We start from the raw sequence: 25,229 nt of genomic DNA, 5'->3' as shown, positions 1-25,229 counted from the left end.
GGGTTCAGCCGGCTTTGTCCCACACCCAGAGTCATCTTTGCATGTCTCACGTCTCAGCACACACATCCTGTGTACGGCAGCTTTTTCTTATTAAACAACCTGGCTTTCGAAGCCCTTGGAAATCCGGCACTAGCCCACCTTCCCGAAAGACACGATGTCTAGAATTCTCTTATGCCTTCATCTTACATTTAAAATTTTTTTTTTGTAAAGTGAACTGGGGATTTTCTTTAAATAAGATTGCCAATAAACTGATCAACAGCAGTCTTAATGTAAATGATGGGAATTAATAAGGATTACTTCAGCAAGTATTAAACAGCCAACACTTGGTTGGAAGAAAGAAATATCCTTGAATCCTCAAGCATACAGTGGGTTGTTTTTGTTTTTTTTCAGTAGCCTAACCCCAGTAAAGGACTCCAAGTTTAGGAACTTCAATGAAATGAAGATTTTTAACGTCCCCATTGACACCATGAACTATTTGGTGCTTAATGTTGGGTAGAAATGTTGGGCAGAAAAATTCATGAGACTCTCTTCTCCAGTTCGTCAGCAAAAAGCCAGAAGTAGAGCTATGGCTCAAGTGGTGGAGCCTTGAACAAAAAGCTGAGGAATAGTACCTAGGCCCTGAGTTCAAGTCTCAATATCAGCATCAAAAAAAAAAACACCATAAAATGAATATAGTAAAAGTTTCCTACATTTCTGGAGTTGGAGCCTCTATTCTGCATTGTGAATTCTGTCCCCCTACTGGGGTGGTTTTGTTGTTTTTGTCACGTGTCATTCCGTGCCCTCGACACTGCTCTGCCCCGTGCCTGCTAAGCTTGTTTTACAGTTTGGCCTTCATGCATTTCTTCTCATGTAACAGATACCATTTTGTTAACAACCCCATTTTCCAGCAGAGTCTAAGCCATAGACAGGTTAAGCAAGAATGGAAGTTTCCTGAAACCTGACATTGGGGTCTAATGTAGCCACTATGTTCTAAGTATCTGACATCACATTCCAAATGCCAGTATCGGAAGTGGTGCTGTGGCTCAAAGTGGTAGAGCGCTAGCCTTGAGCAACAGAGTTCAGGGACAGAACCTAGGCCCTGAGTTCAAGCCCCATGACCAACAAAAAAAGAAAAGGAAAAGTTCAATGGGCAAATCTCCAAACGCCAATATCTGTGGTCTAGTTTAAGAAATCCACCATTTGACACCCTGCTACTCGCCTCGTCTGAGGTGAGTTGTACAAGGGTTGAAGTCTCAGTACTCTTTTGGGAGTATATACAAAATCATAACACAAAATAATGTAGTAAAAGTCATATTAAAGCCAGTAGTACTGAATGCAGGGCCAATGAGAATTTTCCAACATTGAGCTCATTAGTAGTAATGACAAATATTGAAAAGACTTAAGTATTTCCCCCGTTTGGGACATAAAGTTTGTGGATTCTTTTCAGGCACAAAAAGATCTCCCTCGGTATATAGAAATGCATATTGTTGTTGAAAAACGATTGGTAAGTAGTTTGATTTATTTATTTTTTTTGGCCACATTTTGTTCTCAATGATGTTATAAAAATGTTCTTGCATTGCCAGAATGAGTTTTTAATAGAGAAGAACTAGTGATAAATTTACATTTCCTGTGTTGTCCTGTATTTTGAATTTTATCAGTAGGCAATTGGGTTTGAATTTCTAGAACATTTTTATTATTAATTTATAAATAGTAATGTACAGCAAATAAATGGTTCCTTAATAATCATTTACAGATAGTTATAGAATTGTAGGAACTTATTGTATATACTCTAGCACTTTTCTTAATTTTGAACACAATAGTTGACAGGATTTCTGTTGCTTAAGGAAGAAATAAGGAGTTCTCTATTCATAAGATCTCTTGGTAGGTAGGGAAACAATAGTCTTTATTGAAGAAGAAGAAGAAGAAGAAGAAGAAGAAGAAGAAGAAGAAGAAGAAGAAGAAGAAGAAGTAGTCATGTTTCCAGAAAGTTCTTCCTCAAAGAATTCCCTCCTGAAATAGAACTACAATTATGTGAAGTTTAGAATCCCCAAGAAATTTCTCTTTTAATATAATTTTTAAAATTATCTTCAAAACAGTTATACAAAGCGATTTCAATTCAATGTGTTGATTTCATTTTCCTTTTCTTTAATTTTTCTATTTTATAGCCAAGTTCCATGCTTCAGCCCTAAAAATTAGATGAATATTCTCAATATATTTAGAATTTCCCTAAGGAAATACCTGCACCTTTGCCCATAATCTGGCCATCAAGCAAACTTTGTATCCCATTTCGTTGGGTTGTACACTCGTTTCCTATGTTGTGTTTTTTCCCCGTTTTTTGAGTATTTTTTTATTATCTTTAGTTGTACAAAGAATCTGCCACTTAACAAATACAATTTAAATTAGTGTTTTGCACAGGGTTTTTGTGTTTATATTAATGGGCCACATAACTGTGGGCTTTTGTTTCTGACCTCATTCATTGGGTCTATTTTGTGTGACTTCCTGGCTGTGTTCTTGGACGCTCATACAGTTCTACTTTGAAAGCTTCCTGAAGGACATTGGTCTCCTTTGTCATCTCTGTTTACATGGTTTATACCTTCAATCCTTTTACATTCAAATGATTTGTGTCTTTACGAAATGTGGTGTGTCTCCTGTAAACAGTTAATTCTCCTGGTTTTTGTTTTCTTAATCAAGCCTGACAATTTGATGTGTTTCATTATATAATCCATTCATGTTTAGTGATATATGTCCGTTCACGTCTGTCACTTTGATTCATTCTGCTTCACAACTATTTTGTTTTCCTTTTGTCAAAGACACTTTCTAGCTTTTAATTTTCGTTTTTATTTGAAGATAATTAGGTATTCATGTGCAGTTCTAAGGATGGAAAGAGATCCTGTCCACCCTTTAAACAGTATGCCATATAGCATACTGCTAGAGTGGACTATTGTGACTGAAGCAGTCGAGACACAGAATAGTCGCACCGCACAAGAATCTATCATGTTTTGTTCTTGGGCCCACCCCACTTCTCCACTGCTGTACTTCCTCTGATCTCTGGAATCCGCCAATCTGTTCTCCACTCGGGCGTGCGTGGTGGTGGTGGTGGTGGTGGTGGTGGTGGTGGTGGTGTGTGTGTTGTTTCAAAAAAGTTATATAAATGAAGTCATTCAGTATTAACATTTTGGGATTTTTTTTCCATATATACCTTCTGGAAATTGTCCCAGACTCAACAACTTAAGCAAAGTTTATGTTAATCCTTAAGTTTTGTTCTTGAAAGCCAGCTTGTTTTGCTCTTGGAGACAAGATCTAGTCAGTGTGTCAGTGTTTTCAGGATGAATTGCGTTGATCTGCTGGTTTACGAGTTTAAGAGTCACACGTCCTGGGTCTCTTCATACATTTACCACTTTCTAAATCTTATCTCTGACTTTTTTTTTTAACTTTTCCTTATTTCATTCTTTTGACTCTATATTTCTACTGATACTTATGTAATATACTTTAATGGCGTTTCAGGCAAGCATGGCTTTGAATGGGTATAGTAGATCTGCAATCTTTCTGATTTCCTTTTTCAGCTTTGCAAAGTAAGAAGTCTTTCAGTTTAAAGCTAGAATTTTCTATCAGCAACTACTAGCCAGAATTTATTGGTAGTGGAATTATGCCATATTTTGCAGTCTTGTAGTTTTTTTTTACATTTACAGTCTCCACTCCAGATACATTCTATGGCTTGTATGATAATAAAATAAATAATGTTAACAATTTAAACAATTTCTGACTTTATTAGACTAAATTTTAGACAAAAGGAAAGCAGTAACTAAACATTAGGCAATGTGTACATAGATCTCAAGGGCAATTGTGTTTTGCAGTACGATCATATGGGCTCTGACACGAACATTGTCACTGAAAAAATTTTCCAGTTGATTGTATTGACCAATGCTGTAAGTATTTGCTCTTTTAAAACTTTGTACTTGGCCTGTGCTACTAAAACAATCTCTCTACACCTTCTTTTAGGATATTGCTTAAATGTACATGTGGTATGATACAGGGAAATTTAAGCATCATTTTAACTTTTGTCTTTCTGCCTTTAAATTGGGCATCATGACAATTATGTATATATATATATGTACATATATGTTTAGGTTATTGTGAAGACTAAATTAATTGAGACGCTTTTTGCAGGTTTGCTTATATGCAAACAGCTTAGAAGCTTTAACTAGGACTTGTATTGTTAACACTGTTGCTTGGTAGCAGACTTGTAAAGGTCCAGTAGAGATTGACAGTTCATATGTTGAATATGTGTGAGAAGTTTATTGTCAGAAACACATTACCACGTCTATTCCGATGCTGCTGCTTGAACCTGTTTTCTGCATGTGTTCTGTTTTAGATTTTTACTTCCTTTAATCTCACCATAATTTTGTCTTCACTGGAATTTTGGACAGATGAAAACAAAATTTCAACCTCGGGAAATGCTAATGAGCTATTGCACAGGTTTCTAACATGGAAGCGATCTTACCTTGTTTTACGTCCCCATGATGTAGCGTTTTTACTCACGTAAGCATATTTTGGAATTACGGAAGCTCATCCAGAGAAAACGTATCAATTTAGCACTATTGCTATTTTTTTCTTTTTTGTGGTACTGAAAACTTGAACATAGGTCCTCATGCTTGCTCAGTACGAGATACACACACACACACACACACACACACACACACACACACACACACACACACACATACCCTATACACTGCCCAATTTGACCCTGATTCTCAGGACTGGCAAGCCTTTGGAGACAAACGTCTCCAGTCATTCTTTTCTGACATTACCATGTGACTATTATTTTTCAAAGCACCGTACTTATGACAATTATTGACATTCACCACAATAGCCATTGACTTATAGCTCAACCTTCTGCAACCTTGGTACCACACGCCTTCTTACCTTAGAATACATATCACATCTTTAAATATCCTTAAGCTGACCTTAAATAATCAGTAGCTATATGGATAGTCAGATCTGAATTTTATTCGTGAGGTGATTGAGTCTTCTTTCCAGTGTTGTGACAGTCTTTCTCAAAAATAACAAAGAAATGGAAACATCACTATGTATTTCAACATAATGTGAGCACCATGTAGCTTCATGCTGCTGAGGATTTTAGTATACAAACACCTCCTTTTGTGTCTATCTAATTTTGTACCAGTACTAGGGATTGATATCAGGGACTAGATACTACCCCTTAGCAATTTCACTCAGGGCTAATGCTCTTCCATTTGAGCTACTGCTCCACTTTGTTAATTAATTGGAGATATGTTTCATGAACTTTTCTGCCCCAGCAGTCTTTAAACTATGGGTCCTCAGATCTAAGCCTCCTGAGTAGCTAGGATTACAAGCATAAGCCACCAACCAGGGCCTGGCTCTCCTTTTGTTTAATAAGCTTTTTGCCTTTCTTTTTACCAGTAATTCAGAATACTTACATTTTTCCATCTTAACATATATTTTCTTCTACTCCACATATATGACATACTTTTGTGTAGCCTGGCAGGCTGACTTTTGTTTATTTTTGACACATTTGTTTGGGAGGATTTACTCATTTTACATAGAGTGCGTCTTCACTGTATTCCAGAATGTAATATGGAAATTTCACTTTCTGTTAGTTCTTTTGGATCTACTTTATCCCCTTAAAAATACGCTGAAACAAGAGTAGGCATACCCCATACAGTGTTACCTAAATGTTCACAGGAATGTGAATTTAACAACAACCTGCAAAGTGAAACTCTGTCTTTGGGGATAAAAAGAATTTTGCTTCTGATTACTTCTGAAAATTTGTATGATTCGAATCTATGTTTACATTTCAGCTACAGAGAAACATCCAATTACATTGGTGCCACCATCCAAGGGAAGATGTGTGATAAAAACTTTGCAGGAGGTGTTGTGCTGGTATGGTATGAAGTAATCAGATTAAATAGATAAGTAGACCGAAGGGCGGAAACAGCAGACTTCCTTACCTTGTTATTTTCTTGCATATTACATGTGCATTGCTCTAGGGACCTTTGTACCACTGCTGATAGGAATACTTAGGCTACAAGGCGTCCACTACATGGAAGAACACTAGCCTGTTCAGTTCATGAGTCCCACATAGCCCATCTAGGAAGTTACTAAGGTAGTGGTTATTATTGGGTGCTATTAATTTTTGTTATATTCTTAATAATGTTCATGCATGTATTTTAACTAAGTTTAGATTTTATACATTTACTGGTTAGATTAAAATAAAACCTTTGAAACTATCCAATGCTTCACAGGCCACGGGTGAAGACAACCAGAATCCAATGCCAGATGTGGTTGACATTACTTAGCTCATAGGAAATCTTAGGGTGCTCCAAAATGCTGTCACCCTTTCATCTTGTTGTTCTCATGAACAGGATATGCCTTCTCACCTTGCTTTTTGTAAATATTTTGCACATGTTCCCAGTTGAGCTCAGTCCTGGTTGTTCATACCTGTAAGCTCAGCTACTCAGGAAGTGGAGACCGGAAGTTCAGGGGTTTTAGACCAGCCTGGACAATGTTTGCAATGACTTAATCGCAAAAGCAAAACAAAAATCAAAGCACCAGGAATGTGACTCAAATGGAGGAGAACCTGCCCCACAAACACAGCAAGAAAGTAGGAGGCGCTGGGCCTAGTTCCCAGTATTCAAAACATGTGAGGTGACGAACGTATTTTAAGCATACAGATTCTCAACAGGATTGCCAAATGTCTGCCTGACATTGAGAACTACTTACAGAAGTTATTTAAACCCATTAAAAGCTATAAAGATAATGAAAATAAGAATGGATACACACTGCTATTTTTGTCTTAACCAGAGAGAGAAAGGGAGAGCGAGAGAGCACTATCAAAGTTGTCCTCTTCAGAAAAAAAGACTAGATATTAAAAAGGTATCAGAAACGAGGTGTGCAAATGAGAGAACAATAAGACTGATGTTATGGCTAAGCACCAGTGGCTCACAGCTGGAATCCTAGCTGCTCAGGAGACTGAGATCTGAGGATCTCAGTTTGAAACCAGCCTGGGCAGGAAAGTCCTCTAGACTGTCACTGTGGCTCAAGCGGTAGTCTTCAGCAGAAGCAGCTCAGGGACAGTGCCCAGGCCTTGAGTTCAAGCCCCAGGACCGGCACAAAACAAAACAAAACTCACAGTAGGGCTTGGAATGTGGCTTAGTGGGAGGAAGAGTGCTTGTCTAGCATGCACATAAACGGAAAAAGCAGGAAGCGGCGCTGTGGCTCAAGTGGTAGAGTGCTAGCCTTGCACAAAGAGAAGTTCAGGCCTTGAGTTCAAGCCCCAGGACTGACAACACAGAACGAAACAAAAAAACACCTCACACTATGGTGTAGAACCCATTAGAAAATAATGTCAACAGATAAAGGGAAAAGGCAAAGAACAAAGTATGAAATAAAATGAGTAGAAAAAAATTAATGATGTTATATATGAATGCTAAACGTCTTACTTTCTACTTCAGAAGTAATTATGTGAAGGTAAATAGATTAAATTCACAAGAGAAAACTCTGAGTTAAAATACTTTGAAAACTCAAATGTTATTTCCTCGTAAGAGATATAACAAAATAAAGTGAAGATGAAAATACACCATAAAACATTTCCCAGTTAAGTAGAGAGCAACTTAAATATGAAAAAATAAAATGTGTAGTAAAATAAGAAGTATAAACCTCACTGTAGTTTTTCCTGTTGAAGCTCTCCTATCTTTGGTCAGATTTATTCCTAGATGTTTAAACTTGTTTAATGATATCTGTAAATATAAAAATTTTAAATTCAGTTTTTGTTATATTAAATGTTATCAATTCATCTGTATCTGATATTTCTATATTTGCTGGTAGCAATTTCAAGTAAAATTTTCATTGTGTTCTGTTGCTCCTTACATGAATAAGGCCTGCTTAATTCTGTTTTCCTTTATAAGCTATACACATTTTTGAAATATCATCTATTATTAGCATAATATAAATTATTTCAATGACCGACTTCATGAGTTTTTTGGGTTTGTTTTTTTTTGGCCAGTCCTGGGCCTTGAACTCAGGGCCTGAGCACTGTCCCTGGCTTCTTTTTTGCTCAAGGCTAGCACTCTGCTACCTGAGCCACAGCGCCACTTCTGGCCATTTTCTGTATATGTGGTGCTGAGGAATCGAACCCACGGCTTCATGTGTAGGAGGCAAGAACTCTTGCCACTAGGCTATATTCCCAGCCCCAAGTTTGTTTGTTTTTTAATATTGAAGCTAAGCATAGGAGTTCACAGCTGTATTCCCAGAAATTCAGGAAACGGAGGCAAGAACACCAAGTCCAGGCATAATAAGATTCTGCCTCAGAAAAAAATAATAATAATAATAAAACCTGTGAAGCTGTCCTATAAAGTAACATCTCTGAGCCGGTGCTGGAGGGTCACACCTGTAATCCTAGCTACTAAGGAGACCGAGGACCACAGTTTGAAGCCAGCCCTGACAGGAAAATCTGTGAGATTCTTACCTCCCATTACCACCCAGAACACAGGAATCAGAGCTGTGACTCAAGTTGGTAGAGTGCTAGCCCTGAGCAGAATAGCTCAAGAAAAGTGCCCAGGCCCTGAGTTCAAGTCCCACAATTAACCAAAAATAATAACAAATAACAACTCTGAAGAATCAAGTCACAACCTGTTCATAACTTGACATGTGCATGCTTGCGTTTGTCACTAAAGCCATTGTCACTCACACCTAGCGAGTCACAGTGACAGTTTTATTCCACGAGCTGATGCCACCCAGTGAGTCACCCCCAGAAGGTGGTACAATTTCAGGTGTGCTATTCTTGTTCTCTTGATTGTAATGATACCCATGATGCACTGGGACCCCTCCCCCCCCCCCAGCACACCACATCAGAACCCTGGAACAGATGCCTTTGTTTTGTTCAATTGTGTGACTACTTAAAAAAACTGTGATGGGGCGTTTGTCTTTTGATATGACCTTCAAGTCTTTGTACAAAGGGATCTCAGTGCTGTGACTGCTTTTTAAAGTAACACTTTTCTTGCAGTAAAGTACACCACCCCACAGACGTTCATCCACAGCTGTGGGTTTCGTTTCATTTTGTTTTCCCAGCATCCCAGAGTCATAAGTCTGGAATCGCTTGCTATTATTTTAGTTCAGTTACTGAGCTTCGGCATGGGTATTTCTTACGATGACTTGAGCAAGTGTCACTGCCCAGGAGTGGTCTGCATCATGAACCCAGAAGCAGTGTAAGAGGCTTCACTTTTGTATTATCCATGTTGGGGAAATAAAAACTACAAAGAGGGGCTGGGGATATAGCCTAGTGGCAAGAGTGCCTGCCTAGGATACACGAGGCCCTAGGTTCGATTCCCCAGCACCACATATACAGAAAACGGCCAGAAGCGGCGCAGTGGCTCAAGTGGCAGAGTGCTAGCCTTGAGCGGGAAGAAGCCAGGGACAGTGCTCAGGCCCTGAGTCCAAGGCCCAGGACTGGCCAAAAAAAAAACTACAAAGGGCATGTGGTGGAAACTCATAGCCAATTTCCAAGCCGTGTCCTGAGATGGTGACAGGCAGGAGCAGGGAGAATGCATTCTGGATACAGGTGATAGAGAGAGATGTATGTGATGGTGTGTTGTGGCAGACACGGGGTGAGCAGGAAATAGGCGCAGCCCTCTATCTTTTATCCTGGTTCATTTATCAGCTGGAGGTTAACTTTATTGACTGTGGAAACAGTCACAATACAGCCTTGCAGTCGTGCAAGGTAAACGGTGCCTTTGTCTCCATATTGTAATGATGGAACTCAAATATAAATAGTGTAACAATACCTCTTTTAAAAAAATGTAACCTGAAGTTGGGAGGTGGCGGCTCACATCTCTATCCTAGCTCCTCAGGAGGCTGAGATCTTAGGATCATGGTTCAAAGCCAGCCTGGACAGGAAAATCTATTAGACACTTCATTGCCACAAAAGCTGTGGTTCAAGTGAAGAGCAGTAGCCTTGTGCAAAAGGAAGCTGAGGGACAGTGCCCAGGCCCTGAGTCCGAGCCTTAGGGTTGACGTGGAAAAAAAAAAAGACCCAACCTGTAAATGGCAGGACTAAGATTTGAAGTGATTGGACTGGTCAGGATTACACACATTGGTTTTCCTTTGTGAGGGGCCGACTTGGGGCAAGGGGTATCAAGAGTTTAGTGAATTTAAATTCAAGGTGCCCATGAGGAAGGCTCAAGAAAAAACACCGCAGAATGAATCACATATTGGATGCTGGAATTTAGCTGATAAGTTTGAGTTAGAGGAACAAAGATACGAGTTATCCAATATAGACGCTATTGAAAACTAAGGAAGTGGATAAAATTACCTATGAGTAAGTATGGATAAAGAAAGGAGATGGTCAAAAGCTTACTTAGCAATGTACAAGGAAGAAAAGAAAGAGAAGAAAGGAGGGAGGGACAGGGAAAGAGGGAGGAAGAAAGGGAAAGAGGGAAGAAGGGAGAAAAGGAAGGGGAGGGGAAGAAAGAAGGGAGGGAGAGAAGGAAGGAGAGGAAAGGGAGGGAGGGAGGAAGAGGACATTTTTGTTAATACAAGGATATTCCAAGATTTGGAATTCATATGAGGAAAAGGAAGCAATAAATTAAAGAGAGGTAGGCAATGTGTAAGGAAGAAGCTCAAACAAGAACAGCAGCACATTGAAGCGGAGTGTGAGAGGCAATCAAATGTTATTGATCACTTACTTAATCCTACTAAAAGACTTGACTTCCTACACACAGGCAAAGGGAGTTGTTGTTGTGTTGACACTGGCAAATTTATGTCTGTGTGGCATGCCAGTTAAATGGCTTTCTTGGAAGCTGTTGTGCAAAGTCTTACACAAACTTAAGTGTTGTGCATTTGCAGCCATTCCAGCGGCACCAAGGTCTTCAGCAGCTGCAGCAAGGAAGACTTTGCAGTCTTCATGGCAAGCCCACTGTCCCACTGCCTTCAGAATCGGCCGCACCTACAGCCGTCCTACAAGGAAGCCCCCGTGTGCGGGAATGGCATTGTGGAAGAGGGAGAGATTTGTGACTGCGGGTCTGAGTCGGTAAGTACCGCACGAGAGGAGATGGCCATCCGACTGGCATGACAAACCCTCAGCCTTGAGAGGGTTGGGCTCTCGGGCTCCTTCACGATCACACTTGTCCTTCCACGAAGACCTGGGGAGGCCTAGGAGGGAAGCTCTAGGGATTCACCGATTTGTAGACTACACCGGTAATTTTATATATTTAGGGCATGTGAATCAGTAATTTGATACAGATATACAGTGTGAAGTATTTACCACAATAAGCTAACATCTCTGTAACCTCACATATATGGAAGCTGAGGGCACAACGAGATCCTTCTTTCCTTCATCCCTTCTGTCCCTCCTTCTCATCCTTCTTTCCTTCCTTCTTTTATTCTTCCCTCCTTCCTTCCTTCCCTCCTTTCTCTCTTTTGTCTGACAATTATTGATATCACTGTCAGCAAATTCCAAGTTAACAGTATTGTAACTAGTCAGTTGTACATTGGGTTTCTAGGTTTTATTTCTCCTGCATAACAGAGCTCGCACCCTGGGCCTGTCTCTCTCCATTTCTCCCTCATTCTGTGTTCTTCAAAGCCACCTCTCGAATGTCACAAACAAGTGATTATCAAGGTTATTAATTCTGTAACTGACCCAGGCTCTTGAGAATATACTTTTCCTAGCTTGTCATTCTAACCTACATCCCGCTTCTATTCAGAAAGGTAGAGGTAACATGTTCACCATATCATAGCTATATATGAAAAGTAAACATGTGGGCTCTTAGTACTTACGTTTTTTTTAAAGATTCAGAGTGTACATAGACAACATGTGTTTTTCCAAACCACAGAAATATTAGAGAAAGTTGTGAAGGTAGAGGAAAGTGGGAAGGCTAAAGAGGATAAAAATGAATTAAGTCAGATTTTCAAGGAACAGGATCAAGTGAAGGCGAGGGTAAAGTGTTGTGCCACAGGCTGCGTTGTGGCTCTGGGGTCACCAGGAATCCCTGAGTGGAATTCATGTTCCTGAGTGTAACTCTCTCCAACATAAAACGTCGGTTTCCTAGATTCTTAAATGGTACTCAAGTGCCTTTGCCTGGTTTGCGTTGAGTGGAAATCCCTTGAAATTTTTCACTTTCCATAGTAGATCACATGATATCCACTCAATGCCATGTGACTGAGTCCTGCGCCACTGTGATGTTTTCCCCTTGAGAATCCCACAGTGACATTTGTTGGGCAGATTGCCTGTGAGAACTACTGAAAATTGCCTGTGTCCTAGCGGTGTGCTGCTACAAATCTTGTGAAGATTACTGAAATACATGGGGATTTTTTTTTCTGTTCCACTTACTGAAAATGTTTCCCAACTTACCTCATTGCAAATCCTTGACAATTGGGGCTGGGAATGTGGCCTAGCGGTAGAGTGCTTGCCTTACATACATGAAGCCCTGGGTTCGATTCCTCAGCACTGCATATATAGAAAGAAGAAAAAAAGCCAGAAGTGGTGCTGTGACTCAAGTGGTAGTGTGCTAGCCTTGAGCAGAAAGACGCCAAGGACAGTGCTCAGGCCCTGAGGTCAAGCCCCAGGACTGGCAAACAACAACAACAAAAAAAAAGAACTTCAAATCCTTAACAATTAAAAATATGGAAGTGTGTGGATGTGTGTGTGTGTGCATTGTCTCAACAGATTTCCCTTCTTAGTAACCCTACTAATAGCAGAACTTTTAAGGCAGATTCACAGGACGTAGATGAACACACATGGAGTTTATACATAACAAGGTGCAATAAGATATGAATTAATGATACAGAGGTAAGTCAGTCATGTCTTCAAAATATCATTCCCAGCTTCTTCATTAAATAATTTAAAACTAAACTTGGAATAACCCATAAAATGTTGATAGTTATTAAAATATAAGGGATCATGATTGAATAAGAACTAGTCCTATAAATTTTTTTAATTTGTGCGTGTGCGTGAGTTTGCGCGTGTTTGTGCGCAGGCATGTGTGCGTGTGTGTGTGTGAGAGAGAGTGTGTGTGTGAGCGAGTACTGAGGCCTGAACTCACACCAGGCTTTTTTGCTTAAGTCTGGCACTCAACCACTGAAGCCACGTCTCTACTTCCAGCTGCTTTTGCTCGTTAGTGGGAGAGAGGAGTCTCATGGACGTTTCTGTCCCCGCCTGTGTCCCATCCCGATTCTCAGATCTCGTCCTCCTGAGTAGCTAAGGTGACAGTTGCGCGCCACCAGCAGCCAGCTCAAAACTCTAAAATCGTATCTGTTTCTTTCCCGCGTTGTAGTCGACCATGTCTTTGCCCCAGCCAGAGCTGTGAGCGGCTTAGCCCTGACAAAACGCACGGCTCCAGAGAACTGTGTTTCTGATAGGATCACTCTCGAGATACACAACTCCAGGAAAATGCTCGCACCCCAGCACAGACCCAGGCCCTAGCGCTGCGTAGGTGATCGCTAGGCGAGTGCTGGGCCAGCAAATGAATACGCGGGGCCTTGGTACGTTTGCCAACACGGGAGCGATGGTCACGCGCAGCGGTCGTGCGGGCCTACCCCCAGCACACGTAGTTGGGCGTGGAAAGGTACCGAGAGCCTTTGGTTTGCCTTCCAGGACTGCAAATACAAGAAGCCGCAGTGCTGCAACGCTGCCACCTGCACCCTTGTAGCCGGCATGGAGTGCGACACCGGACCGTGCTGTTCCAACTGTCGGGTAAGTGCCTGCAAGCCCCGGCCGTCCCGGTGCAGCTCACCCGGTGAGAGCCGTTCCTCCTCCTCCCCACGCCTCCAGGGCCTCGACGCGTGTCATTGTGTGTCATCAGTTTAGGGTCAAAGGAACGCTGTGCAGGCCCGCCCTGGAGGAGTGCGACCTCCCCGAGTTCTGCAACGGCTCCTCCACATCCTGCCAGCAGAACCTCTACGTCCACGACGGACACCCGTGCGGGCACAACCAGTGGATCTGCGTGCAAGGGACGTGCAGGAGCGGGCAGCGGCAGTGCCAGGATCTCTTCGGACAGGGTGCGTTTCCATGTTGCATATAAGTTTTTATTTTTTTTTAACTGGTTACGGAAAAGAAATAGATGTGACACCTGGAACAGAGGCAGAAATTAGGTAGCCATCGGCAGCTCGCCATCTCACGAGTGTTCTCCCGAACAAACTAGGTAGATGGAGCTAACACTAGGACTAACAGTAGGAAAACTAGCACGGAAAGGCAACCTACGGGAAGGATACTCTTCAGTGACAGCAGAGGCACAAGCCAAGGACATGAATTCAAGCACACACCCACAGTGCGGAGCCACAGAGGACCTGGTGGCAGGGAAGTGTGGCCTGGAAATGGACTGTCATGAAGTCTGAATTAAAACAACGCTGTGCATGTAAAAACGAAATCATACCATTTGGGTTATAGTCTACAGAAAAGACAATGGGGGTGGGGAGAAGAGAAGGGAAGAAACTTTAACCATGAATCTTCAGAAACGTCAAGGTCATCTGCCATGAAGTGTACACTGTGATTGCCTATCATCCCCACGGCGATATCTCAATAAAATTATTTTAAATAGATAGCATCAAGGCAAAAGAGACCCCCACGGGCTCTCTGTTTCTGCGGTGGGGTGATCACTAGCTTGGATTTGGACAAATCCTCCTAGTGAGAAACAATGATCAAAAGCCAGCAACATAATTTAAAATTGTATCTGAAAATGTTGCAAAGGGCCCAGGGCCTGAGAGGGGCACTCGGGAAAGGTCAGGGCCATACTTCCCTCTTCTTCCTCCACGGAGTTGCAACTTGATTTTATTAGTGGACATGAATTATATTCATAGGAGTCTCTCTGCAGTTTTGCACAGATCGCCCACTGATCAGAACCGACCCCCTCTCTTGCTGAGTCTTTTCCCTATCCCAGAGACCGGAGGTAGCTAAACAACTTTCAGTGGATTTCCTTGTGCTATCTTCCTACAATACAAATTTATTCACGCGTTGTTCACGCACATCACCGTTCGTGTTTCCCCATCTACTCTCTACAGTCCCTTGATTCAGTCGTGTGTGTGTGTGTGTGTGTGTCTGTGTCTGTGTTACTCTGTACGCGTCTGTGTATGTGTGTTAGTCCTAGATCTACCTATGAGAGAAAACATTCCATCTTTGACTTTCTGATCCTGACTGGGAGCTACTTTGAAAGCCATTGCTGAGGTAAGAAGTGTCTGGGGACAAGACCCACACGGTCAGGGCTGAGCAGCTGGGAGACTGCGCGGAATGCTCAGCTGGAAAGGCCATCTCAATGAGCGTGGCCTGGAAGTAGTGTGCATCACAAGGCACAGCTCCGAGTTCGCATCACTCCTAATGGATCTGCTTCTACACTGTATGCTGGCCAGAAGCAAACAAAGATCCTGTTTGTTTGTTTGTTTGTTTTTTGTTTTTGCTTATGTGGTACTGAGGAATCGAACCCAGGGTCTCATGCATGCCAGGCAAGCACTCTACCTAAGCTACATTCCCAGGCCTAAACAAAGATCTTGTTCTGAGGTATATTATTATACCATCTCTAAAAAATAATTTGGGAGACCTGGCACTGGTGGCTTATGCTTGAAATCCTAGCTACTCGGGAGGCTGAGATCTGAGGATTGCAGTTGGAAGCCAGCCTGGGCAGGAAAGTCCATGAGACTTATATCTCAAAAAAATAAAACTACCGCGACCCAGGGGCTGGGAATATGGCCTAGTGGCAAGAGTGCTTGCCTCCTACACATGAAGCTCTAGGTTCGATTCCCCAGCACCACATATATGGAAAATGGCCAGAAGGGGCGCTGTGGCTCAGGTGGCAGAGTGCTAGCCTTGAGCGGGAAGAAGCCAGGGACGGTGCTCAGGTCCTGAGTCCAAGGCCCAGGACTGGCCAAAAAAAAAGAAAAAAAGAATGATAAAGGGGAGGGGATTGTACGGGAATTGTACTTGCTTCTGTGTATTCAAGGCACATCCTTTTATTTATTTGGGTAATTTCAAGTTTCTGTACAGTATAATAGTTCTTCCTTCCTCTTGAATATTTTTCATTAACCTCCCTTGAAAATCCACTGGAAATGTATTTTTGGGTAGTCTGCAAAATCCTTTCCTTTTCTCTTAAAGTTTTAAAGACATTTTGCACTGGTCTAGGATGCAGCATTGACGTTTCCTCTCTTCTGGCATTTTAACCATGGTATTCCACTGAAACGTGGCTTCTTAGGGAAAAAAAATCAGCCATAATGTGTTTTTCTTTCATCAGGATATTATCTGTTTTATCAGCCATCTTAATTTTATATGTTCATAGATGTCTGTGAATTGTGTTGTTGTGAATATGTTTGTATGTGAGTCAACTTTCTATTGCTATAACACATACCTGGGATATATCCACTTAAAAAGAAGGGTATACTTCTATACGCCTACTTAAAGATAATAAAACATAATTTTTTAAAAAGAGGAAAAAAGTTACCTTTGGCTCACAGTTTCAGAAGTCTCGGCCCAGCATCACAAGGGAATAATCAAACATCTTGGCAGAAGGCTTTTGTCTTAGGTCTTCAACTAGAGCAGAGCTAATAGAGCTAGTTTAAGAAATAGGTAGTTCTTAAAAGAATTAAAATGAAATAGATAATTTACATAGATTTCAGGTGGCCAAAATAAATGTTTGGTGTTTTAATTGAAGAAACATTTATGTAAAAATTACAATTATACTGGCCAATGAGTCAACTATTTCTTAAAAACAGCCTTGTATGTACTTACAGATATTTTTCTAGGCCTGTGCAAATTACAAGTTAACTGCAAGTTAATGCTGGGCTCTGTGTACTATATATGTGTGAATAATAGCTCTTACTTTCACTAAAGCAATTTTGTATGTTCGTGAAAATGTGTGGTATCTTTTAAGTCTAGTTCTCATGTTCAGTTTTATATTTTCTTTTCATCTTGTGTATGTAACATACTTTAGGCCATTTCAGAATGTTCAATGTATTCACAGGCCGTTTTCATTTAAATTACCCTGTGTTTAATGTCTTTCAGAAGCAGGTTTTGGTAGTGACCGATGTTTTGAAGAAATTAATTCTAGGACCGATATATCTGGAAACTGTGGCATCGAGGATTCAGGCTACCAAGCTTGTGCACCTAAGTAAGCTTTAAGAAACGCCACTGAGAAAATGCCACCAGGCAATGAAGTTTCTGTGAGGGCAAAATCTCACCAGGAAGCAAGGCCACATTTAGTGAGAGGATCAGAATCATAAGTGCAGAAACAGAGGGTATTTGTATTTCTCATATGCCATATAAACTATCATTGTGTGTGTCGGGGGTTCTTTGGGATATGTGTTTGGCTTTTCTACATATTGGTATTTTCATTAAGTTTCCGGTTTTTATTCATTTTCTTCACCATTTTTTGTTGTTTTGTTCTCATAGTACTAGGGTTTGAACTCAGGGCCTTGTGCTTGCTCGTCAGGTGTCCTTGCTGCTGAGTCAAAGCCATCCGTGGCCGCTTTCTGGCCCTGTTTTCTGCTGGTCCTATTCAAGATTAGGCTCAGCTTCTAAGTGGCTGGAATTGCAGGTGTGAGTCCCTAGAGGCCAGGCAAGTCTTTGACTTCATTGCCGTCCTTTTCAGGTCACTTTTACAATTTTCTCTGTGATCAGCATGTGCCCTAAGGTTTTCTTTTCATGTGTGGCACATTTCCTCCTTCTCCGATATGGGTTCTCAGGATCTTGTCAGCTTGAGACCTGCAATGCTATGCTAAAAAGAAAACCTAACAGGACTAGTAATTATCAATCAATTGATCATTTTTCAAAGATGGAGTAACCTCAGATCTGATTATGGTTAAGAAGAAAGAGTGAAAGAATTTAGAGAAAGAGGGAGAGAAAGAGCGAGAGGCAGACGCAGCCATACAGAATAATCAGGATAACTGGGATATGGTTCAAAATGATGAAAATTGTCCAGTTATTGTTAGCAAATCAGGAAAGACCATCTATAGGTTTTTTGTATGTGTTGCAAAGAAAGGGTAGACCCTCTTTTGCAAACCTTGAATGTTCTATTTAACTCTACTTGCTTTTAGAGATGCTATTCAACTATTTATCTATTAAAACGAATGATTTTTCCTTCCTGGATAAATGGTAGCAATCGGAAGTGTGGGAAAATAGTATGTAAATATCATGGGAGTGAAGTCCTTAAACTGCAAGATGCCATTACAGTGTACATCAACGCAAGCGGACAAATCTGTGTCACCTTGGAGTTTCCGAAGAATCACAATGACTGGGAGAGAATGTGGGTGACCGAGGGAACGGTCTGCAGCGCCCAAAAGGTGCGTCCCCTTTTTTCCTTCCCAAGTCACTTACCAGTGTGTGTACTTTGCCCCTAAGAGATGCACATTTGGTTCTGGCCCTCACCAGTAATAGGTACCATCAACGCATTACATTTGCTAGCTAATTGTGGGTAAGAGCCTCATCCACTCTCCTGTCCAGTTTGACTTTGAACCAGGATCCCCAGATCTCAGCCTCCTGCGTAGTTAGGACAATAGGCATGAGCCATGTAGCATGAGCCGATAAACAGACTTGATTGAAGATGTTCTTTAATGACAACTACATGTTGTAAGAATAGTTTCACGTTGTGAAATAGAAAATTCTTATGATGAATATGTTCATAGTCTTGTGTAGTAGAAAGAAGTATATTCTAAATGTGAGGAAGTCATTTTTTTTTTCATAAGGAGGTTTATTAGTGGGGCCCTAGTTCCCACGGGAGAGGGAGCTACATGGCGTCAGCACCTTACCCAGGAGGCAGCTTCTCTCTCTGGGGGTAAAGGGGAAATGGTTAGGTAGTGAGTAGGAGTGGCTCATTAGGTATGGGTGGATCTGGGGGCTAGTGGGAGGAGCTGAGGACCTGAGGCTAGGGAAATGCTAACATTCCCCCATTTGTTGTTTATTAATAACAGAGGTGGGGGTACCGGGATAGGAGTATGGGCAGAGGTTGTTTCTTCTGGAGCTACATGAGGAAGTCATTTCTTTTTGGACCGATTTACCTTCTGTTTTATTTCCAGCTTATTCCTTTATAGAATCAACTAAACCTACAGTATAATTAATCTGTAATAATATCATGTATGAGTATGTAATATAAATTTGTCCTTATTAATTATTTTAATATTTGTATTAATCATTAATTTGTAGATCATAAGAACTGGCACACTAGCATTATTATGCCCTTCACTAGCTAAAATGTCCTATTTCCCCATTTATTTGGACATTTCTCATTTAGCTGCAATTGCTTTTCAATTTTCAATGTAAGACTTGCTCATCTTCGGTTACATTTATTCCTAGTATTTTGTATTGCGATAGCATTGTAAAGAGTCCTGAGTTAATGTTGCTTTCTATTCGCTGTGGTAGCAATACAATTTGTTTTTGTATATTGATTGTTCCTACTATTCTTTTGAAGGCACTTAACTGCACTTAGAAATGTTTCTGTAGATTTCTTAAGATTTTCCACAGAATCAATCATGTCATGTGCACATAAAAGCAATCTCTCTTCATTTTTCCTAGCCTTCTTATCCCTTTCTTTCTTTGTCCCTTAATGTATGACCGTCCGGGACCTCTGAGAACCTGCCGTTGCTGTTTGGACGTGCTGAGAACAGACGGTGAGGTCTGTTGCGCTGGTTCTCACACGTCTGCGACCGAGTTCCTTCACTCTTATCTTATTTGTACACATTTTCCTTGTGGGATCTGTAGCTCCATCAACTTCAACTGTGGGAAGTTTCCAGTATTTCTTCAAATTATCTCTTTCTCCCCCTCTTTTTCCATACCCTTCAGTGACTCAAAAATTAATATTTTGGTTCTGTGTAAGTTCCTTTGGCTCTGTTAACTCTTCTTTGCTGTTTTCCTTTGGCTTTGCAGAATCAGTAACATCACGTACTGAATCTTCAAGCTCATGGATCCTTTCTTCTACCTGTTCAAACCTGCTATAACCCATCTACTGAATGTTTTCAATTTAGTCATTATTTTTTGAAACTAGAATATCTTTTGGTTCCTTTTTATCATTTGATCTCTTTGTCGATATTCTCTTTTTTCCCCTGTGTCACTGACCTGGTTTATTCCAAATCTTACCAGGACTTGTTTGTTTTTCTTTTGATAACAGCCATTCTAACTGGGATGAGGTGATTTTTCATGGTGGGTTTTGTAATATGTAATATGAAATACAGGTCTCAATGACCTATAAGCAAACTTTTGGCTTGCCTTTTTAGGTTTGCAGGAATAAAGAATGTGTAAAAAATTCCTATTTGAATTATGACTGCACACCACAAAATTGCAACAATCACGGTGTAAGTATCAGTACTATGGAGAGAAGAAATGACTGAGACTTACCTCAGGAATGCAAGTGCGCAGATGCTCTCCTTGTATCTCTTTCTCCCCCACTCTCACGCTCTCCTCCCTTGCTCTCTCTCAGTACCCCCTCTTGCACTCTCCTCTCCTCCATGTGACACACAAGAAAATCAGCTTTATCTGACCCAATCCGTATTGTTTGGTGGGACTTGGATGCGTATGAATCTGTCTTATAAGCGGCGATGCCCTGTTCTCAGGTGTGCAACAACAGGAAGAACTGTCACTGTGACACCAAGTACTTACCTCCTGAGTGCACGAAGACAAAGGCGGACTGGCCTGGCGGGAGCATCGACAGTGGCAACCACCCACCCGTCCCTGTCTACGGTAAGCAGCATAACAAAGACAGACTTCAAACACCATTTTACCTACCACGCTCATCAAAGCCAATGGTCCTCAGCACATTAGTTTAGGCCTAGATCATGTGTGGACCTCCAGCGACATGTGACTATTTACATTGTAGTCCCAGAAGATAAAGCATTATAGTGTATGTGATGCTATGACGTGTTTACCATCTGAGACGCTTATTAATGCTAATATGGCAATTCTCACTCAATTAAATATACAATTTCAATGAATAATACAAATATGAAATTCATTACATAAATTAATAAACAATACAACCTCTGCATGGTACTATTTATTAAAAGGTTGATTATACTCATAAGTTTAAGTAACTTGGTAAATAGATTAAAAGTACCAATCAAAGCAACATGTAGCTAAAATATGCAAGGAAGTGCTTAGATGAGCCAAACCTGCAAAAGAATAACCAAGAATAGCCCAAAACAACCAGTACAAGTCCATTTGCCTTCTACTGAATTGACAAATTGTTGTTGCAGTATAGCACAGATTTTGGACAAAGTTACATTAAGCAGAAGCACAAACAGATAGAGTGGGGTGAGAGATTTAGAAATGTGCTTACTCGATTAGAGCCAATTGGAAGAAAAATCCAACCAATTGTACTGAAGCCACTGGATCCTTCAATAAGACCAACGATCCTCCAACTCCCAGCATAGATAACAAGCTATGAAAAGGATCCGTGAGATGTGTCTTTAATCTCCCCATGGAAGCTGACCACGTGCCCAGAGGAGAAAGACACATGGAGATGTCTTCACGATCTTGGGTTAAACAGCAACAGTGTAGACAAGATATGGGGAGGGGGAGTCTCAATTCAATGAAAGAAGAGTTCATTTAGGCTTGGTCAACCCATTCTGTGTCTAGTATTTCTCACAGCAAAAAGTTTGAGAATAAAGGAACAGTTCTTACAGGGATCACACTTTAATTCTCTTCATCCATATTAGCAGATGGAGACTTTCAGGATTAGAGGCTTCTCAGTGAAAAGGCCAGGGGGTAGGACCCTTCCCTACGCAGCAGAGACATCGCTCTGGGTTGTTCAGACCACTGACCTTTTCCCCTTCACATAAAAATATGTGAATTATCAAAGTAGATAAAAAAATTCATTATGGGCCTAGTAAAATTCAGAAATATATTTATTATATTCCTGTTGGTTGCTTTCTAATCCCGGGCACTTATTTCTCCTAGGAAAGCAGTATTTTGAGACTATTTACGGTTCCAGACCTCCGAGGTGGCCATTTTTCTTGATCATTCCATTTTTTGCTATTCTCTGCATCCTGATTGTGATGTTGGTGAAAGTTTATTTCCAGAGGAAACATTGGAAAAGTGATGACTACCTAAGCGATGAGTATATTGATTTCATATTTAAGTCTTATTATTCCTATAATTTGCATAACACTGTTAGAATCATATTATACCTAAATAGTAGTAACCATTCATAGTTAACTGTTGTTTTTTATGTAAGTTCAATGCTTGACATATTAGTGATTCATATAAATAATCAACAGAGACCAGTAGGTTTAGTCTTATAAAAACTTGGATTCCTTTTGAGGTACGTAAAATTAAATGAAAATGGTTTCTATAAAAAGTTTACTTTCATTATCTGATTTTAATTATTAAAAATGTATCAAACATTTACTTTTTAGTGTTTCATATACTTGAGATTTTTTTTTTACATACTACTTTAATAAATGACTACTATAGGAAAGTAGGCTTCCCTTTTGGGCCTCTCTTTAGCATACATTAAGGGACAGTTATTCAGAAGTAGAAAAGATTAAAAACAAATAGTTAACAATAACACTGAATATACTAATTATACATAGCTAATCTACAGTAAAAGAACTAGGAAAAACGCTTTTGCATTAAAAAAAGTATCTGAAAATGTGCTATTAGAATAAAACTAGGGGCTGGGGATATGGCCTAGTGGCAAGAATGCCTGCCTCATAGAATAAAACTAAATACTAAAATTGTTCTTCTTCTCTTTGGAACAATAGCTACAAAACCCTATGTGCATTTGAATTTCATACCTGTGCCCTTCAATTTACTTGACATGGATTGGATTTTATTGCAATACTTAATTACATTAGTAAAACAATGTAGATGGAACACATTTGGTGGAAATATGTGGGAACATTAATGTGAAACTGCAGAAATAATATAAAGCTCAAAAATAGTTATAAGTCAGTTAATACTGAAATATGTAGAAATGATCTTCTTATACTTTTTTCTTATACCTCATTGTGGAAAACCTGATATCAAATAACGGTGCAAAGGTACAGGGGAGAGAATTAATGAATTTAGTAGAAATAAACAAGGCTAGAGATGAATGGCCAAACAAAGGGGTGGGGGCAGAGGTTAATACTACCTATGAACAAGCACGAGGGTCCCCGGTAACCGTGCCACGTGACCTGTCCTCCGGGGTGAGGGGCCGAGCTGCCCAGGTGGGAGGGAGGCCTTCTCCACGCAAGGGTTTGCCCAAAGGATGGCTGCATCAGAAGCGCTCGAGTGCCGAGAGATGGCACGGAGTTCCGGTGGAACGACACCTCTAAGTGAGTATTTTTGCTCTTCAATTCACAGGCAACCTGAGAGTGAAAGTGAAACCAGAGAGTAGCCTGGAAGAGGGAAAGGTGCTTTCACAGTGAGTGTGGCCCCGGAGAGAGTGTGTGTGTGTGTGTGTGCACATGTGCGTGTGTGCGCGCTCCAATGGGTTGACTAACAAAGAAAGATACCACAAGTAGATGTAATACAGATAACCTGACGGAATGGCGTTCGACAATGCAGTTTATACCCTAGACCTGTTAGAGTCACAGATGACATGGAAGAAGTTTCTTACATTATGTCTTCAGTTATTTCCTCTAATTAGACCGAAGCTCTTTCGCATCTGTGGGTTCAACCTGTTTGTGCCTGAATTGTACGTTGTACTAACAGTTCTCCTGTGGTCTTTCTTGCCCCTAGGCATCATTAAACTTGCTCAGGGGAACTCTTTCCTCCTTTGTTTGTCCTTTTTCTTCCAGTCCTGGGACTTGACCTCGCGGCCTGGGCCCTGTCCCTGAGCTTCTTTGGCTCAAGGCTAGCGCTCTACCACTAAAGCTGCAGCGCCACTTCCGGCTTTTTCTGTGTATGTGGTACTGAGGAATCGAACCCAGGGCTTCATGCATGCGAGGCGGGCGCTCTACCACCGTGCCACCTTCCCAGCCCCGCTTTGTCTGTTCTTTCAGAGCACTCATCGTCAATGCACAGAAGAAAGTGGAGGACGGAAGTATACACCATCAGGTTTCTGGGGAGTCAGACCCGCATACCGCGATTTCCATCCATCTAGAAATGATAGGCATTTTCAAATGCAAGTGGGTTACAGAGATATGCCGATCCTTTCACAAAGCACTTATTTGTAAGAAGTGCATGGCTATGTTTTATATTACATTTTTCTTGTTTTACAACTTATCTTACCCTATTTGTAGTAGCCAGTAGGTGCTGTTTCTGTGAGCCAGTACCCACGATATTGGAAACGTTATAATGTAACATTTGGTGTGATTAAAGATAAGGTTGTGTTTTAAATTGAAATTGATACACTATTGTGTCTGATGATTTATAGCCAACCCCCAATGACCCTACAATTAGAAAACATCCTCACTTCTATGCTATTTGCCAGAAAACACATCTTCAAGCACACACATTTCCAGAATAAAAGATGGAAAAATATATACCACAAGAACATCATACAACGGATTGCTGAATGTCTTTAACACCGAGAGAATTTGTAAGGAGACAGAGAGAGAGAGAGAGAGAGAGAGAGAGAGAGGTCACAGGGCAAGAGAGGACCAGGAAGGGAACAGGCTTGCTTGGTTACAGCCACGGGATCGTGTGGGAGCGAGGCCATCCGTGTGAGACCTCAGGCACCCCACAAAGCCGGCACGGGTCTCGTCACAAACGGGGTCACGTGACCCACACACTTCTCAGCAGGCCTCACGGCCACGGCGCATTGTGACACTAGGGTGCTGGTAGCAGAACTTGAAGCACCTCAGTGTTTGGGAGGCAGATCTTACCCACGCCACGCAGCATCTGAACCGCGCTTACGCTGCCGCCCGTAGCATTACGTACATTCCCGTTCGGGTGTAACCATCACACCCACCCAGCTCCACAACTGTTTTTCGTCTTCCCAAACTGCCAGGCTACGCTCATGAAGCATTAACTTCCTATTCCCCCACTGTCTTTAGCTTTCCTCAGCCAAGCAGTCTGTCTGTGTGGATTTGACCATTCTAGCGTAGCAACCACACAACCCAATGGTGAAGTGTCTGTCTTTTCACAGCTAGCTTGCTTCCTTTTCCACAACGTGTCCATTCATCCACTGGCCGACCCTGGGGTTGGAACTGCTGCTTTTCTGGCGCCTGTATACCAAGTGAGTCTTGTCTTCTCATCAACTCTGGAGTTATCAGTTGAGCAAACAGACTCTAGGAACCACGTGGCCAAAGCCGGCCACGTGACTGCGTCAGACATTGACCCATTGACCTAGGCTTGTTTGACTCCAAAGCCCAAGTGCCGC

The 25,229-nt window shown here is 41.2% G+C and overlaps 1 protein-coding gene across 1 annotated transcript in view; it reads left to right on the top strand.

Annotated features, from left to right (window-relative positions):
• Positions 1-23,938, top strand: part of LOC125339723 (disintegrin and metalloproteinase domain-containing protein 2-like) — a 32,831-nt gene extending 8,893 nt beyond the window's left edge. The window contains exons 7-22 of the mRNA XM_048330983.1: positions 1,427-1,483; positions 3,834-3,905; positions 4,352-4,518; positions 5,820-5,901; positions 9,088-9,224; positions 10,861-11,034; positions 12,248-12,278; positions 13,631-13,705; positions 13,815-14,010; positions 16,997-17,102; positions 18,090-18,273; positions 20,200-20,277; positions 20,536-20,662; positions 21,878-22,037; positions 23,267-23,327; positions 23,908-23,938. Coding sequence (XP_048186940.1) covers positions 1,427-1,483; positions 3,834-3,905; positions 4,352-4,518; positions 5,820-5,901; positions 9,088-9,224; positions 10,861-11,034; positions 12,248-12,278; positions 13,631-13,705; positions 13,815-14,010; positions 16,997-17,102; positions 18,090-18,273; positions 20,200-20,277; positions 20,536-20,662; positions 21,878-22,037; positions 23,267-23,300 — 1,680 coding nt within the window. The 3' untranslated portion in view covers positions 23,301-23,327; positions 23,908-23,938. The remainder of the gene's footprint in view (positions 1-1,426; positions 1,484-3,833; positions 3,906-4,351; positions 4,519-5,819; positions 5,902-9,087; positions 9,225-10,860; positions 11,035-12,247; positions 12,279-13,630; positions 13,706-13,814; positions 14,011-16,996; positions 17,103-18,089; positions 18,274-20,199; positions 20,278-20,535; positions 20,663-21,877; positions 22,038-23,266; positions 23,328-23,907) is intronic.
• Positions 23,939-25,229: the final 1,291 nt, after the last annotated feature.

This window comes from Perognathus longimembris, chromosome 21, assembly GCF_023159225.1.
Source record: "Perognathus longimembris pacificus isolate PPM17 chromosome 21, ASM2315922v1, whole genome shotgun sequence".
NCBI lineage: Eukaryota > Metazoa > Chordata > Mammalia > Rodentia > Heteromyidae > Perognathus > Perognathus longimembris.
This window is presented reverse-complemented; position numbering and strand designations above follow the sequence as displayed.